Source organism: Erigeron canadensis, chromosome 9 (genome assembly GCF_010389155.1).
Source record: "Erigeron canadensis isolate Cc75 chromosome 9, C_canadensis_v1, whole genome shotgun sequence".
In the NCBI taxonomy this organism is placed as follows: Eukaryota; Viridiplantae; Streptophyta; class Magnoliopsida; order Asterales; family Asteraceae; genus Erigeron; species Erigeron canadensis.
Window position 1 is genome coordinate 21648946 of NC_057769.1, and position 14541 is coordinate 21663486.

General features: G+C 33.5%; 1 protein-coding gene, 2 long non-coding RNA genes and 1 other non-coding gene across 4 annotated transcripts; 2 read left to right on the plus strand and 2 right to left on the minus strand.

Annotated features, from left to right (window-relative positions):
* Positions 1 to 589: 589 nt before the first annotated feature.
* Positions 590 to 4162, plus strand: LOC122582788 (MADS-box transcription factor 23). The gene is made up of 8 exons (XM_043755226.1): positions 590 to 828; positions 2144 to 2213; positions 2361 to 2425; positions 2622 to 2721; positions 2801 to 2842; positions 2950 to 2991; positions 3078 to 3265; positions 3949 to 4162. The coding sequence occupies exons 1-8, from the start codon at positions 647 to 649 to the stop codon at positions 4037 to 4039; spliced, it is 780 nt and encodes a 259-aa protein (XP_043611161.1). The 5' UTR covers positions 590 to 646; the 3' UTR covers positions 4040 to 4162.
* Positions 4163 to 9162: 5000 nt separating this feature from the next.
* Positions 9163 to 9939, plus strand: LOC122582279. Its single transcript, XR_006321153.1, has 2 exons — positions 9163 to 9331; positions 9751 to 9939. It is a non-coding gene; the product is annotated as an uncharacterized LOC122582279 (long non-coding RNA).
* LOC122582280 lies at positions 9531 to 14207 on the minus strand. Its single transcript, XR_006321154.1, has 2 exons — positions 13828 to 14207; positions 9531 to 9844 (listed from the first exon to the last, which is right to left on the minus strand). It is a non-coding gene; the product is annotated as an uncharacterized LOC122582280 (long non-coding RNA).
* On the minus strand, positions 12804 to 13025 carry LOC122584087. Its single transcript, XR_006321438.1, has one exon. It is a non-coding gene; the product is annotated as a small nucleolar RNA U3 (small nucleolar RNA).
* Positions 14208 to 14541: the final 334 nt, after the last annotated feature.

A 14541-nucleotide genomic window follows, 5' to 3' on the forward strand; every position in this document is an offset into this window, starting at 1 on the left:
TTTGAAAAAAAAAGGTACAAGAATACGTGATCAACTTGAGAAAACTACAAACTACAAGGTTCAGTGTTAAACTTAAGCTTGAACTTACCAAAAGTCCCCTTTTCCAATTTCAACTCACTTTCCCGAAACAAGCAAAGGCAATAAATAGATAAAATTGATTTCCAAATAAAAATTCAAAACAGAGATAGACTATAGTAGGGATGGGGCCCACCACAAAGAAGACCCCCCAATGGTTAGCTAAAAAAGAAAAAGAGTCATGCAGGGAATAGAGTCTGATGAAATTGCCATGCAAGCTTGCCGTTTCCATATCTCTTTCGCCATTTGTGGAAAACGCCTCTTTATCTCCCCCCACTCTCCCCATATTTAGCAACTTCTCTCTATATTTTCTATATATATATCATATATATATATATATACATATAGAAAGAGAAAACTTATAAAAAAGATCAAATTTTTAGGGAAGAAATTCCAAGATTCTTTCTGGGTTTTGTTTCTTACCCAATTTAGGATACTGGGTCTTAATCTTTTTCTCCAATTAGTCAAAAAAGTTCCTTTTTTTTAGTGAAAAAAGCAAGATTTTTGTTTGGGGTTTTGGGTTTTAATTCATTTTTAATTTTATCAAATCAAATTGAAGGTAGATAATATAATGGGCAGGGGAAAAATTGAAATTAAGAAAATAGAGAATGTAAGTACAAGACAAGTGACATTCTCAAAGAGGCGTGCTGGATTGATCAAGAAAGCACATGAACTTTCTGTTCTCTGTGATGCTGAAGTTGGGATTATTGTTTTCTCAAATACTGGCCGCCTTTATGAGTTCTGCAGTGCTAGGTATAAATTCTTGACAACACACCCTTTGCATGTGATTTTGACTTTATGTTGACTTTAATTTGAAGTTGATTTGTACAATTTATTTGGGGTTTAGGGTTTAATGTTTGTATTTTGGGGGTTTTTTATGGTTTAATTGAGATTTTCGATTTGGGGATTTTGATTGTAAGGGTATGGTAAAGTTATTGCATGTATGTGCATTGGCCATTGGGTAATTAGTACTCTCCAATTTGATTTATTTGATTTCATCTAAATTTTGACTGACATTGACATTTAATTTTACCTAATTAGCTTTTGGATGTATTTATTTGCATTGTAGATGGTAATCAAGAGTCCTGAAAATTGGGGCTGCTAGAGGTGTTTATTGTGGATGTTTATGCTTTAGTTTTAAGTAATTTGGTGTTAATTGAGTTTCATACCATGGTTTTGTACATTATCACAGGCATTTATACCCGACTTCTGTTTATGTGTGATTTGGGGAATTTTTGTACAAATAGGTATAATGTAGAATGCTGGTAAAGAAACCTGTGTGTTTTTGTATCGAGTAAATATGATATACTGGTAACAGTTGATTTAATTTGTTATAGTATATGAAGATGATCATAATGTCAATTGTTGTTTTGATCTTCATATGAGAAAGATAGGTGTGATTGTCATCTAATGTGCAACATATATTGGTCTTACTCTATATTGTATTTAAAAGATGCTCTATTTTCGCTCCATTTTGGACATGTGGGTGCAGTTTCTGTTGTTTTATTTTTCTTATAGCTGCTATAACTTTCGCGGAAGTTCGCTTATTTGATAAATCTACACATTGGCCTTGAAATTGTCATGTCTTGTCATTTTAAAAGGAAGTCTAAAAGTACTGGGCCGCACTTGAATGATTATATCTTTATGACCATAGAAGAATTCGATTTTCACTTTTAAGTGTCAATAAAGTTGTCTACAGTTCAAAAGTCAAGTTAATTAAGTATAGGGTGTCTAGTTAAAGAATTAAGATATTATCATACATATGATATTAGTGATGAGTCCTGTTTTCTATTGCATTTGATTAACTCATTTTTTTCACTATGTTCTATGAATGAGAAGCTGCTAAGTTTGCACTATTTTACTCTTGTTAGTTGTTCCAAAATTTATCTAAAATTCTAACACATCAGCATATATAAAACTTATGGTAGAAATCTCTAGCTATTAACTAAACCTTATACAGTGCTAAATACTTGGCTTTGACTTTCTATGATTAAAACAGTTGCATCATCTTTAGGACAACAGAGTAGTAACTGATATTAACTTTGAAATTTTTTATATACATTTGCAGCATGAGGGGAATACTCGATCGATACAATAGGGCGACGGAGCCTTCTACATCACAGTTGCAAGCAGAGATTGTAACATACACATTCTTACATTCTCGCATTTTAAAGCAATATATGCACTAATGCACTATTATTACGAAAACATTATGTTACATTATATATATATAAATTTATCCATTACCTATTGTTGATTTCATGCATGACTTAATTTATTCATAGAGGCAAGAACAAGCTGAGCTAGAACTTTTGAGAAACGAAGTGAGAAGACTCAGAAATGAAAATGGGTACGTACTCATTTAGTTATCTAATTTGTGTGTTAAAGTGCCAAATCAAGATCAGTATATACATTGTAGTGACACAAAGTCATTGCTCATAGTTGTAAGTCATTTTCTTATGTAAATAAAAATTTGAATGGAATCTCAACAATTAGTCAAAATCTTATTTTATTCCGTATGGCTAATTGTGGTCTTGATGGTGTAGGAGGTTAATGGGTAGTAATCTTGAGGGTACGACCATTCAGGAGCTGCATCAGTTAGAGCAACAACTGAATGATGGTTTAACATCTGTCAAAGAAAAGAAGGTTTGGATCTTTTTCAAACTCCATCACCATCGTATTGGAAATTTTATGTAGTTTTTAACCGGTAAACTGTTAATTTCAGGATGCTATGCTTTTTGAAGAAATCGAGCGCTCAAATCGCAAGGTAAACTTGCAAATATAATATAGCAAACAAAAATAAACTTATATTATGGTTTGATGGTATTCTTTTTTCTTACACGTTAACTAAATTACAATGTTTTTGCTATCCAGGAGAGAGAGCTTAATTATGAAAATGAATTTCTTCGAGGGGAAGTAAGCCTGATTATACTCTAAACTTAAAACATCAAATTTCACTTTGTATTTTAATGTTTATATAAAAGTTGAACCTTCTGTTGCAGATTGAGAAGTTAAAGCAGTTTCTCCCTTTAACTCAGCAACCGGCTCCACAGGGTTTCATTGAATACACTCCTGTTGTTGTGCCAAGTAGCAGTGCAGCTGGTCATTCAAAGGATGAGCAGGTCAGCCCAGATACCGTGTGTTACTATGGATCCGATAACACTGATTCTGAAACAGCACTTCAGTTGAGGTATGTTTGGACTTTGTCCATCAACCCTATTACTCTATTACTTAGGGATTGAAATGGGTGGGTCCAGCTAGTTGGTTAACAGCTTAAAATCTGTACCGGCCAATTTTGTAAGTGTAGATGCTGGAGTCGACACAACCCCTTTTGTGTAGAATCTTCAAATTTATTTTGGTTGGTTTTTCACATATGACTTGGGGGCTTATGCGCAATAAATTGGCTTTAGACACCTTATGATCTGAATGACCCATTTGACCTTTTTCCTTTGTTACTTGTAAGTAGTTTTTGTTATATCAATTTGACCCTTCAGGAAGATAAAACGCATGACGACCTGTTAATTTGTAAAAGGGCCAAAATGGTTTCGGTTAAGACCAATATATTATTCATATTCTTGTCAAACCAAAAACACCTTTTGAACCAAAATTTTCAAAAATGTCAAACGCATAAGTACTATAGATTGGTAAAATGGTGACAGGTTGAAATGGGGTCAACATAGACCTCAGTATCTTTTTTTTTTTTGGGTGACAGCCGACCCGTTTGGCCTGTTTTTCTTGTAGCTAGTCTTTTTACTACTTAAAAATCAGACTTAACTCGAAATACGCTTGCCAAATACTGTCACAGTTCGGCTGACTAGTTAATCGAAAGATGATTTTGCTCTAACTGATAATATTATTGACATTTGATTTCAGGCTACCCTGTGGTGACCACTCAAAAAAGGAGATGTTGCCAAAAAGAGAAACTAATTCAAGTAGCTGCGCAAGTGACGAGATGGAGCAATGACCATTGAGAGATATTCATTTGATTGATGTTGGAAGTTTTGTTAAAATTAGGATTAAACCTTCTTTATTCTAACATTCATTTGAAAACATTGTGCTTCTACTTTAGCAAGAATTTAACGAATCGAGTTACATTGACATTTTTGAGAAAATGAAAATTGAAATTGGATGGGAAGTGAACATCTTGTGTCACAATTTGCTTGTTCAGGATAGTTTAAACGTTTTGAACTAACAGAAATATGTTAGATCAATGTTTCTAAGTGTCAAAACTATATTTCAACTAGTTTATAGTTTATATATTATGTGTATGTATATACATTGATTACATTAATTACTCTTAGGGGTTTGAAGCTGTTTGATTTGTGGAGGGTATGGTAGCTTTTTGGAGTTTGGGAAATTTTGATTCTTTGGTTTACGAATACCTGTCGAATGGGTCTATCTATTTTGCATTTTGTTAACTATTTCTGGCTCTTCTGATATACTCGTAGTTCATAAATAGGAGGATTAGGTGCTTGTGTCGTTGGTGCAAAAGGTTCCGGTCTCATTTTATACTTAAAAAGGGTTTTGGGTTGGGAGGGTGGGGTGCGGGAGGGGGTTCTTTTCTGTCAATACATTATGCAATTCACTTAAGTTAATTTTATTGCGCCGTTCAAAAAAAAAAAAAAAAAAAAAGTTAATTTTATTGCAAAAAGAAACTCAATTTTTTATTGGCCGACTATAAATTCTGCAAGAATATCAAGGTTTTCATAAAAATTTTCAATTCTTGCGATAGCAATGTTAATTAATTATGTGTGTGTGGGTGGAGAGTCTTCATATGATACATTGTTTTATATTGACATTATCTAGTACAAACAATAAAAGGGAATTTTGGTTCTTGGTATTTTTGCTTTTTATACAAAAAAAAAAAATTTATTTTATCTGGTCTTTGGTAATTCAAAATTTATTATTATTTTTTGGTGTTTGTTAGACATATTTGTATCGACTATCTACAGTAAATTTCATACTCCCTCCGTCCTATTTTAGTTGTTATGTTGACTAACTTTGATTGTAAATAACTTTGTTTGTGTCATGTAACATTTGACATAAAATATATGAATGGATTAAGTTTTTAATGTACTTTTCGTTCATATAAGTTTCATCAAGTACTATATAGTACAAACAAAGTTATTTATGGTCAAAGTTAGTCAACATGACAACTAAAATGAGATGGAGAGAGTATTATTGAATATTTGTTTCAACCAACACGTGCTCATCAGTTTACAAGTATACATCTTCTAACCCACTTTGTATATTATGTTCATCAATTTACAAAGATATATCTTCTAACCCACTTTGTATATTATTAGCATGATAATTTTAATCCGTATATCTTAGGAACATTAATATTTTATGGGTAGTGATTTTTACACGGAATTTTTTGATTCTTACACGGAAATTTTATATGATTGGACATTAATACCCTTAGACGACATAGGAAGAATAAACCTTTTTCCTCTGCATATATAAACTAACTACAAAAGTTTATACACTGATAAATACTAAGTTTTTTCTTTCCAACCAATAACAACCCACACAAATCTTATCATAAGCATGAAAAGTCGTTGCAATGTAAATCTTTTATACATTGAGTTATACAACATAATTATTAGTCTCCTGACTTAATGAGGCTTAAAGCTTTTAGATTAGGTCACTTGACATACGGTAACACAACAAAATTACCCGTTTCAAAATGTATGGGTTGGATCGGGTTGGGTGATGGATCCAAACGAGTCGGGTCATAACGGGTAATTTTGAAAATGGGTCAAAATGGACCGGGTCAAAATGGATTCGGGTCAAAACGGACCCGGGTCGAAACAAGTTATTATTTATCAATGACTAAAAAGAACAAGGACTTGTTTATTTTTGTAGGAAAATCTTTTGCCATTAAAAATTCTATCCTAAATATAAAAAACATATCATGTAAGATGATAAAGTTGTATGGATTGGATGAATCGGTCACGAGTCCGTAATCAAAATATATAATTTTTTTATATTTATTATACTCCATAAGTTTGTAGTATATATGTATAATATAAATTTATGAGAAGTGATTAATTCTCCTAGCTACGCTTCGGGGGTACAAGGTATTATTTTCATCACTTGTTGGTGCTTATGGCTGGCTCGAAACGAAAAGAAGTTCGCTAACGGGAAGGTAAATGTCGATAAGATTTTTCAAGACATCAAGATCTTAGGCTTTTTCTGGTATAGGAATAGAACCAAGTTCCATTCAATTACGTAGGACGATTGGTGTACTATTGAATGATGCCATGTGGAAAAATCAGGGGGCAAGATTAAGAAAGAGAATTAGTGGATAACACATGTCATCTTGTTAAGGTGTTAACTATTTAGTTAGAAAGATTTATCATTTTCCTAAATTTATTCCTACAAATAAAAAAAAAAGCCAGCTAAGTTACACGTATTCTGCCTTAAAAAAAAGGTTACACGTATTATATGCCTTTTATTGATATTAATAGTGGTGTAAACAATAAATCTCACTTCTCTCTCTCAATTCTTAAATTTACTTTTATCTTTTTTCCTTTTATTACACAACGAAAGCAAGCATAAATTTCGTTGCCTTTTAATTTGTTTCAATTTGATTTCGACATCTAACTGAATAGTGGTCGAAAGTTGGTTCTAACGCTAGTTGTTTGAGGGTGGTTGTGACGGCGAAGCTGGTGGTAGGTTGTGGCGTTGTGCTCGTGGAGGCCGGAAGTTGGTTGTAACACCGGTGGTTCGAGGGTGGTTGTAACAGAGAAGGTGGCGGTAGGTGGTGGTCGGAAGTTGGTTTTAATTCCAGGGTGACCGTGACAGCGAAAATGGCGGTGGGTGACTAGGTGGTCGTCGGAGGTTTGTTGTAATTCGAGGTGGTTGTGACCGAAGTTGGTTGTAACATCAGTTAGTTTAATTGAGTTTGGGCGAATATTAAACCGTACTCTTCTAATCTTCCGCCCAATTTGACCCGTTTCAAAATTGAAGATGAAGCATTATTATCCATTCTCACCCGTTACAATCTAAACCATCACCCAAAATCACCCAAAATCACCCAAACAATTAAGAATGTCACCCAATATAACCCATATGTAAGAGTTTGGGCGGAAGTTGCCGGCTTTAAGTATAGATTAGGTCACATGACTTAATGGGTATTGATTCTTCCTTGTAAATGTCTAGTTTTTGATACTGATAGGACATGAATCTTATATTTCGGAATGCAGAGTGTTGTTGTATGGTGACTAAAGTTGGAATGGGTCGTATAGATGTAACAAGAATTGACAGTGTGCAATTTTTTATTTTGTATTATATGTACATATCATCATATATTGATAATATATCAATATATACAATCACCTTTTGAGAAAAATAAAAAAAAGAAAATAGACCGAGCTCAACGAGCTCTTCCAATAGGTTATTGTGATGCATCAATTTTGAGTCAAGCTTCTTATTAATGGCGGAGAAAAGGGTTTTTTCTTCCTTTTTAATCTAAGGGTATTATTGTCCAATTATATAAAATTTCCGTGTATGAATTAAAAGGTTCCGTTTAAAAACCATATTTTATATATCCATCTTGTACTATAGTGTAACAAAACTATTGTAGTTGTACTACAGAGTACACACGATTATGTCTTCGTCAAATACCCCTAACTACAAACACCCCCTTGACTTTCTACTCATATGTTTTCCCTCCTTTAACATTAATATGAAGTCATCAATAAAACGCTGGCAGATATGAGTTATTAAATTCATCATCAGAATATTCCCTCCCTCTCTCTTTTGAGAAAAATTACTAATTTAAACATTTCAATCGTTTTAGTTTGGGAAGTGATATTAGTACCACTACTTTTGATAGATTTACTACAACTATGCATTACTGACTTATACAGTCAGCTGTAAAACTTGTATGTTGTGATAAATATATCAAAAATAGCGGTACGAATATCACCTCCCTTTTAGTTTTGTAGTATAAAACACATTTATAAATATCATAATAACACTGTTATTGTAACTTTAACTCACTTGATAAAAATTCATATTTCATGAAAAAAAATTGATGACTAAAGTTTTAGCCTTGAAGAAATTAGAAAAATTTAAGAAATTTCAAGAACAAGTGGAGAAATATATATTTAACCTTCAAAATAAAAAGTAATAAAACTTGTTATTACTTAAATGATGTATCCCACATCAAAAATCAAATAAACCTACGCTAATGATGTACGCAACTTAATCAGTATATACGATGGCTATTTCCGATCCTTCCTCCCTCATTCCAAAATGTTTTAGCTTTTTTATTAAGTTAACTTTTATTCATAAAGCCAACACCACCAAATAGTGGTGTGGCAAACCATACAAACGAGTTACATCAAAATAAAATTACACCAATTGTTCCACTCTACCGAACAATGTTTCCTTCTATTTTTATACCAAAGAAAGCCTATCAATCTAATATCATGAAAAATCCTTACCGTATTAATCACCAACACGTGACAAAAACAATACCCTTAATCACCTCTTTTACTTCCTTTCCAAAACTTCCGTGCTCATAAAATTCAAAGATGTCTTTGGTTGAAAACAAAAAAATAGGTGTCATCCTACACGATATACTGACTTTATACCAAATCTCCATTGATACAACACATTCACAAAACAAATTTTCAATAGATTCCTCCACTTGTTCGCATAAACTACCATTTCCAGCCTCGAAAACATAGTTCTTTTTGAAATCCGGGTTTCTTTTACATGTGAGACTTTATTGGAACATGCAAATCCCATTTGTACCATATAAAATTAACCTAACAACCCTTTAGTTAAAACTGATAACGTTATACGAATAAAGATGACTGTAATTAGTGGTACATTACACATTTTGTCAATGAAAATGTCCTTAGGTGATGAACAGTATAAAGAGGCAGTTATTGCATATTTCTTAAACTTGGAGGTAGTGGACTGAAAATAAAAGTGTTACGATGAGGTAGGACAGTCATGGTGTACTAACGAAAATGAAGGTATTGTAAAATGTACTAACAAGTTGGACAATGTACTACAAAGCTTTCTCATCTCATGGTCTATTAATAACAACTTCTAATGTATGATTTTATATCTTACTTAACTGGTAATCAACCAATCTTATATCTGAACGCCTTTGACCGCGGATTGGCTAACATTTTTTCTTTTAATGTTCAACGAAGATTAATATCCGGCTGCTTGAGGTTACTCAATTTCGAAAGACACCTAAGATTAGCAACATTGATGCTTGAAAGTTAAGGTAAAACTAAGTTATAGATGGAGATGTAAGGGTAGACAGGGACGAGATAGAGCCCGTAAAAGATTACTCAATACGTGGGTCAGTATTGCTGTCTTTTTCGTGCACTGCCTCTTCCCTGGCTATCCTTTTTTCTCTCTATATACGTGTCATCATAGTTATATTTTATGCTATATTTTGTGCATCATGTAGAACATATGTATTTTCTTTAATGATATTACATCTTATAGAATATTAAAATGTGTATACAGATATAAGAATGTTAAACAATGTTCACATGATGACATCATATGTGTCAAGATATCAAAATGTTCTTGAATACAGTAGTTGTAATATAGGAAGTTACTTAAAAATGTTGCAAGTTAAGGGCCAAGTAATAATTTTTATAATTAACTAACATTGAACCATCCTTGCCTTGATAGCTACCATCTCAGCAATGAGTACGACATCATCGACACTGGTGCATTACTTTGTAGAACTTGCAGAAGATTCGCCATTCACTTGCTCATTGTACTTCTACAAATACAACTATATATAAGTTTTTCCGTTTCAATATGAAAGTGATTAAGTGAACATTTAAGAATCAATGCATTAGACCATTTCAATGTTTATAATTCAATCCAAACCAATCCAACCCCAACCCATTATGGCATTAACCAGCCTGCTCATCCTGTCGAATCTACGTTTTCTACAATATTAAACCACGTACTAGGGCCGGTTGTTACCACGTACGTAACATAACTGCGCGCCCATGGTTCTATTTCTTGACCATAAGTAACAACCAGAAAGAGACAAAAGAAATGTGATTTTAAAGGAACATAAAATAGTTATAATCTTCAATTATAAATAATACTGAAGCTGTAAGTCAAATGAATTTTGTACTTTAGTTTGATTTGTAGACCTGCCTTTGCCATGGAAACAAAAGTGAAGTTTACTATCTATGCCAGCCTTATATTTACCAACGCGCCAGCCTGCACCAGAACTAAAAACCTCCTGGCCTATATTTCCGCTGTCCTTAACCATGGCCACCGGCACACAATCTATAAGAACCAAAGTTATCCAACCCAATCCCCGATTTCCCAGCCAAGACTTTAGAAGGAAACAAAGAACAAGGACCCGACAGATGACAGAAAGCGTTAGAGGGAAAAATTAAACTTGATTAGAATAAACGTTAATGACCCTAATAAACTGTATAAGAAAATCAAAAAGACAAGATAACCCATTGAACAGACTGCAAATAACTTTGCCCAAAGTAATTTGGGTAAAGTATCAACTAAGACCATTGCAACCTAATTACCCAAGAAATGACAGGAACCAGAGCACAATAATAAAAATACCAGCCCCATCACCAATATAAATGTGAAGACTTCCCGCATTTTATTACACTAATTAGTTACAGTATATGATAATTTGACAGACTTTGACTCTCAGTTTTGACTCCAATCGACCGTCTACAACAATCTGATATATTAAACTCGATAAATAGCATCACAAATTACTCTGCCCATCTTCCTCTTGTAACATCAAACCATACAACCCATCCCACCTCACAAAAACTATCACTCAAGAAAAGAAATGAAATGACTTCAAAAGCAAAAGTGCAGTTAAACTCGCAATCACACCCCATATATGATAAGTGCTAACCCACCCAATCACTCAAATATACCGTTTACAGACTCAGAGAACCTTTACTTTCCCGTATTGTGATATTTCAGATTTTCATTTGCATCAACCAAAAGTTCCCTATTTCTCGATCCCAGAATTTCTTGGGCCAGAAAATACTTTATGACTACTTGGAGCAAAATCCAGTGTGCTCCAACAGACCTCACATGGTTTAACCATTTCCTTTTTTTTTATCATTGTGTAATTAACCTGCTTGAAAAAGCCTTGATGATTCTCTTTTCTAGTCGCAGATTCCTTACACTAGCAGGGCTAAACATAAGCCTAAGTAGTCTGAAAACATATTCAATTTATTGCTTATGTAACACCTCAATGGACACAGCTTTCTGTTGAAACTGCCTCATATTTCTTTCCTGTCACATTAATTATTACCACGTGCATATGAAATTGGACGGGTTTTATTCATTTTGATGAAGTGACAGCAATATGTCTGTTTGGCGTGGCAAGCAGTTCTTATTCTAAACGTAAACACATAACTAGTTCATTTGAAAGTCCCACAAGAAACTCGTTATAAAAACACGTCCTAGAACAGGATCCATACAAAAGACATCCTAGATTACAGATCTCAGCAAAATATACATTACAAACCAGAAAAAATATATAAAATACATATAAACAACTTCAATAAGATAATTGTTAAAGAACACTTGAATTTTCGGCAACCATATAAAAGAATACATAAACACAGAACATAACACATCACAAACCTGGCTTGTTGCAGCAACACTAAAGCACTCTTAGATCTCAGCAGTAAAACAAGGTAAATAGCATGGGAGATGTACCATCAAGGTATCTACCCAGTACCCACACAAGATTGAGATGAGTCAGTCAAATGGTTGAACTTTGATTAGCAGCCATCTAAGGTAGAAGGCATGACTATACAAATAGCAAGGGTAGAAAAACCATAACAATAAACATTGCTGCCAATAAACATTTGATAATTACAAATGCATATAGAATAAAAGTTACTTAAATACTATGAAAAGGTGAAAAGACAAAGACAATCGCTACCATCTATGTTTGTATATCCATCAAGTTTCCTTCATATCACTAAACAAACATGTTATTTAGTAGTTAATGGATATCAAATAGTAAAAAATGGTATGTGGCTTCAATTACATACTGTATTAAACTGTGTCAATAGGTAATCCACTACAGAACACATCAATGTATGCTTAAAGTTTATATAAAAAGATTGAACTAATGAGACTTTGGAAAAATACAAAGGCAGAGTTACCGTTTGACGTTTGATTAAGCATGTAGACCAACCCATTTGTGTTCTATGAATATGCTCCTTGTAAAACTCCAACAGTTCATCTTTTAGCATGCTTAAGCACGGGGTTTTATCCCAATTTGACAATTGAACATTTATCAAATTGAAGATAATAATTATTAATCGATAATGACAGAGGATAGGCAAGTAAAATCACAGGGTACCATGTCAAAATCAGCAAAGATATAAAAGAGAAGATGGGCATGCCTCTAGCCCACAATCTAAGAATCCTCATATCTATATTTGTTTGATGCAACTATCAAAACAAAGATGATGGTAATGGGAAGGCAGATGTGTAAGCGGATTTAAAAATGAACAACAAGGGATTAGAAAGTTAATCAGACGGTTATCTAAAATTAGACATTAAATGGCTAAGCACAGGCAGTTGAATTTGCACCAACAATATATATATATATATATAGACAAATGTTATATAATATCCACCCAGCAAAGAAGAGATTTGTTGAAATTTGTATAGTGAACCTTGAATGGCATCATGTTTTTTTTTTTTTTTTCCCATCACATCTGTCAGACAACCAAGTAACCATGCCAGGACCCATTAGGTGGACTGGCAACGATCCTCTACTGAGCCATGGTCAAGACCATAAGGCTCGGTTAATCACGCTCTGGCTACATGGTTATGTTTTATCAACCAGACATGGGTTTCTGTCTTTATAGAAACCAAGGATACAGAGGTACGAGCCTATAGAAGTATAGAACAGATCCTGTACAAAGTAAGGGCGTAATGGCATCATATTTGTCATCATTATCCGTCTTAAAAATGTTACAAATGACGTGTTTATGAGCTTAAGAGATCATAGTGAAATCAGAAGAAAGAATGTATTGCTATGACATTTTTGACACAGTGATGAAGGCAAGCTCAAACTATGGATTATCCAGATTTGCACCAAGCTATTATTCAATAAAACCTATGCAAGGTTTAACTAAACAGTTGGACGAAATCGGACAAGTCTGTTTAAACTTTAAAGTTGCGGGGATGATAAACTTGTGATATATCTTAACATACCTTTTGGTAACTAGTTGCTCCAGAAATCCTGGACAACCAGCACTACATGTTGAAAACGTTTAGAGCTTTTCGACATACTTATTGTTCCAGAAAAGGAACACATGTGAGCTCTACCAGAATGTAAGGCACCACGCACGATATATTATTAGTTCATCATACCCTGCAACTTCATTGGACCTATCGGCTATCGGTTCAACCTTTGATAGACTTCTTTGAAATAAAGCTTCGTTCAAATTAAGATAGTCGGACAGGTCATACATTTACGTGTTTCTTTAGAGCTGGCCTTTTTCATGACTGCCTCAAAGTGTTCTCTTGATTTCTGCAATCTGATTTCATATGTTTGAAAGAATCTACATGTTTTTAGTGATGCATATGATCATATTTTAATCAGGGCCTGTAATTATTTATTTTGATCACACCGAAACCCATGATATCACCTCATACCAATTTATACACATATACCTAACCGAGTAATGCGGCAGACTATCAATAGATTTCGGGATAACTTCAAACACTTACCGGTGGTAGTAAATAAGGCATGGTATGCACCAATTCACCAAACTTGTAGAAAAATTCAAGCACCGAAGCCCACCCGCTCCCCTACTCTTCAACCACCGAGTTGAGGCATGGCGTATGAAGTTATATGGGATCAATTTCAAAATTTCATTACCTTGTGAGTATTTCACATGAGGCATTGAGCATTTGAGCGTACACGGACTTAAACTTTTATATACGCAAGCCAAACCAATGGTTCTCACCATTTGAGGCTGACTATGGTCTCCAAAAGCAATAAGCCCAATATTTGGATAAATTCTTCGAGTTCACGTTTAGTGTTTATGTGAGAAAGAGATGCAAAGAGGGAGAGAGTGATAGATACAGAGTGAATAAATATTGAGGGGTGGAATATCCACCTGGGTAATAAATAAATGGTAAATAAAAACTAAAGCATTTTTTATAGGACAACGTGAACCTCACAAAAGCTGTTGTCAAGTTTAAGGTCATAAACGTCGCGTTTTCTTTTAGGAACCCAATAAAACGTTTTGATATAAGTTGAAGTATTTTTTAAATAATTAGTCCTAAGAAAAAAAAAATGAAAATCATATGATTAGGATTAATATTTAAAAATAAATTTTAATAACATTGATAAATACATTACAACTTAAAATTAAGAAATTAATGAAAAAATGACAAATCATACAAAATCTTACAAAACAAGTTTTCATAAATGTCAAC

Coding starts and splice junctions, on each gene's coding strand:
- LOC122582788 (XM_043755226.1), top strand. CDS start 647: ATGGGCAGGGGAAAAATTGAAATTAAGAAAATAGAGAATGTAAGTACA. Junction 2,843..2,949: donor TCGAGCGCTCAAATCGCAAG/GTAAACTTGCAA, acceptor TTTGCTATCCAG/GAGAGAGAGCTTAATTATGA. Junction 3,266..3,948: donor GAAACAGCACTTCAGTTGAG/GTATGTTTGGAC, acceptor ATTTGATTTCAG/GCTACCCTGTGGTGACCACT.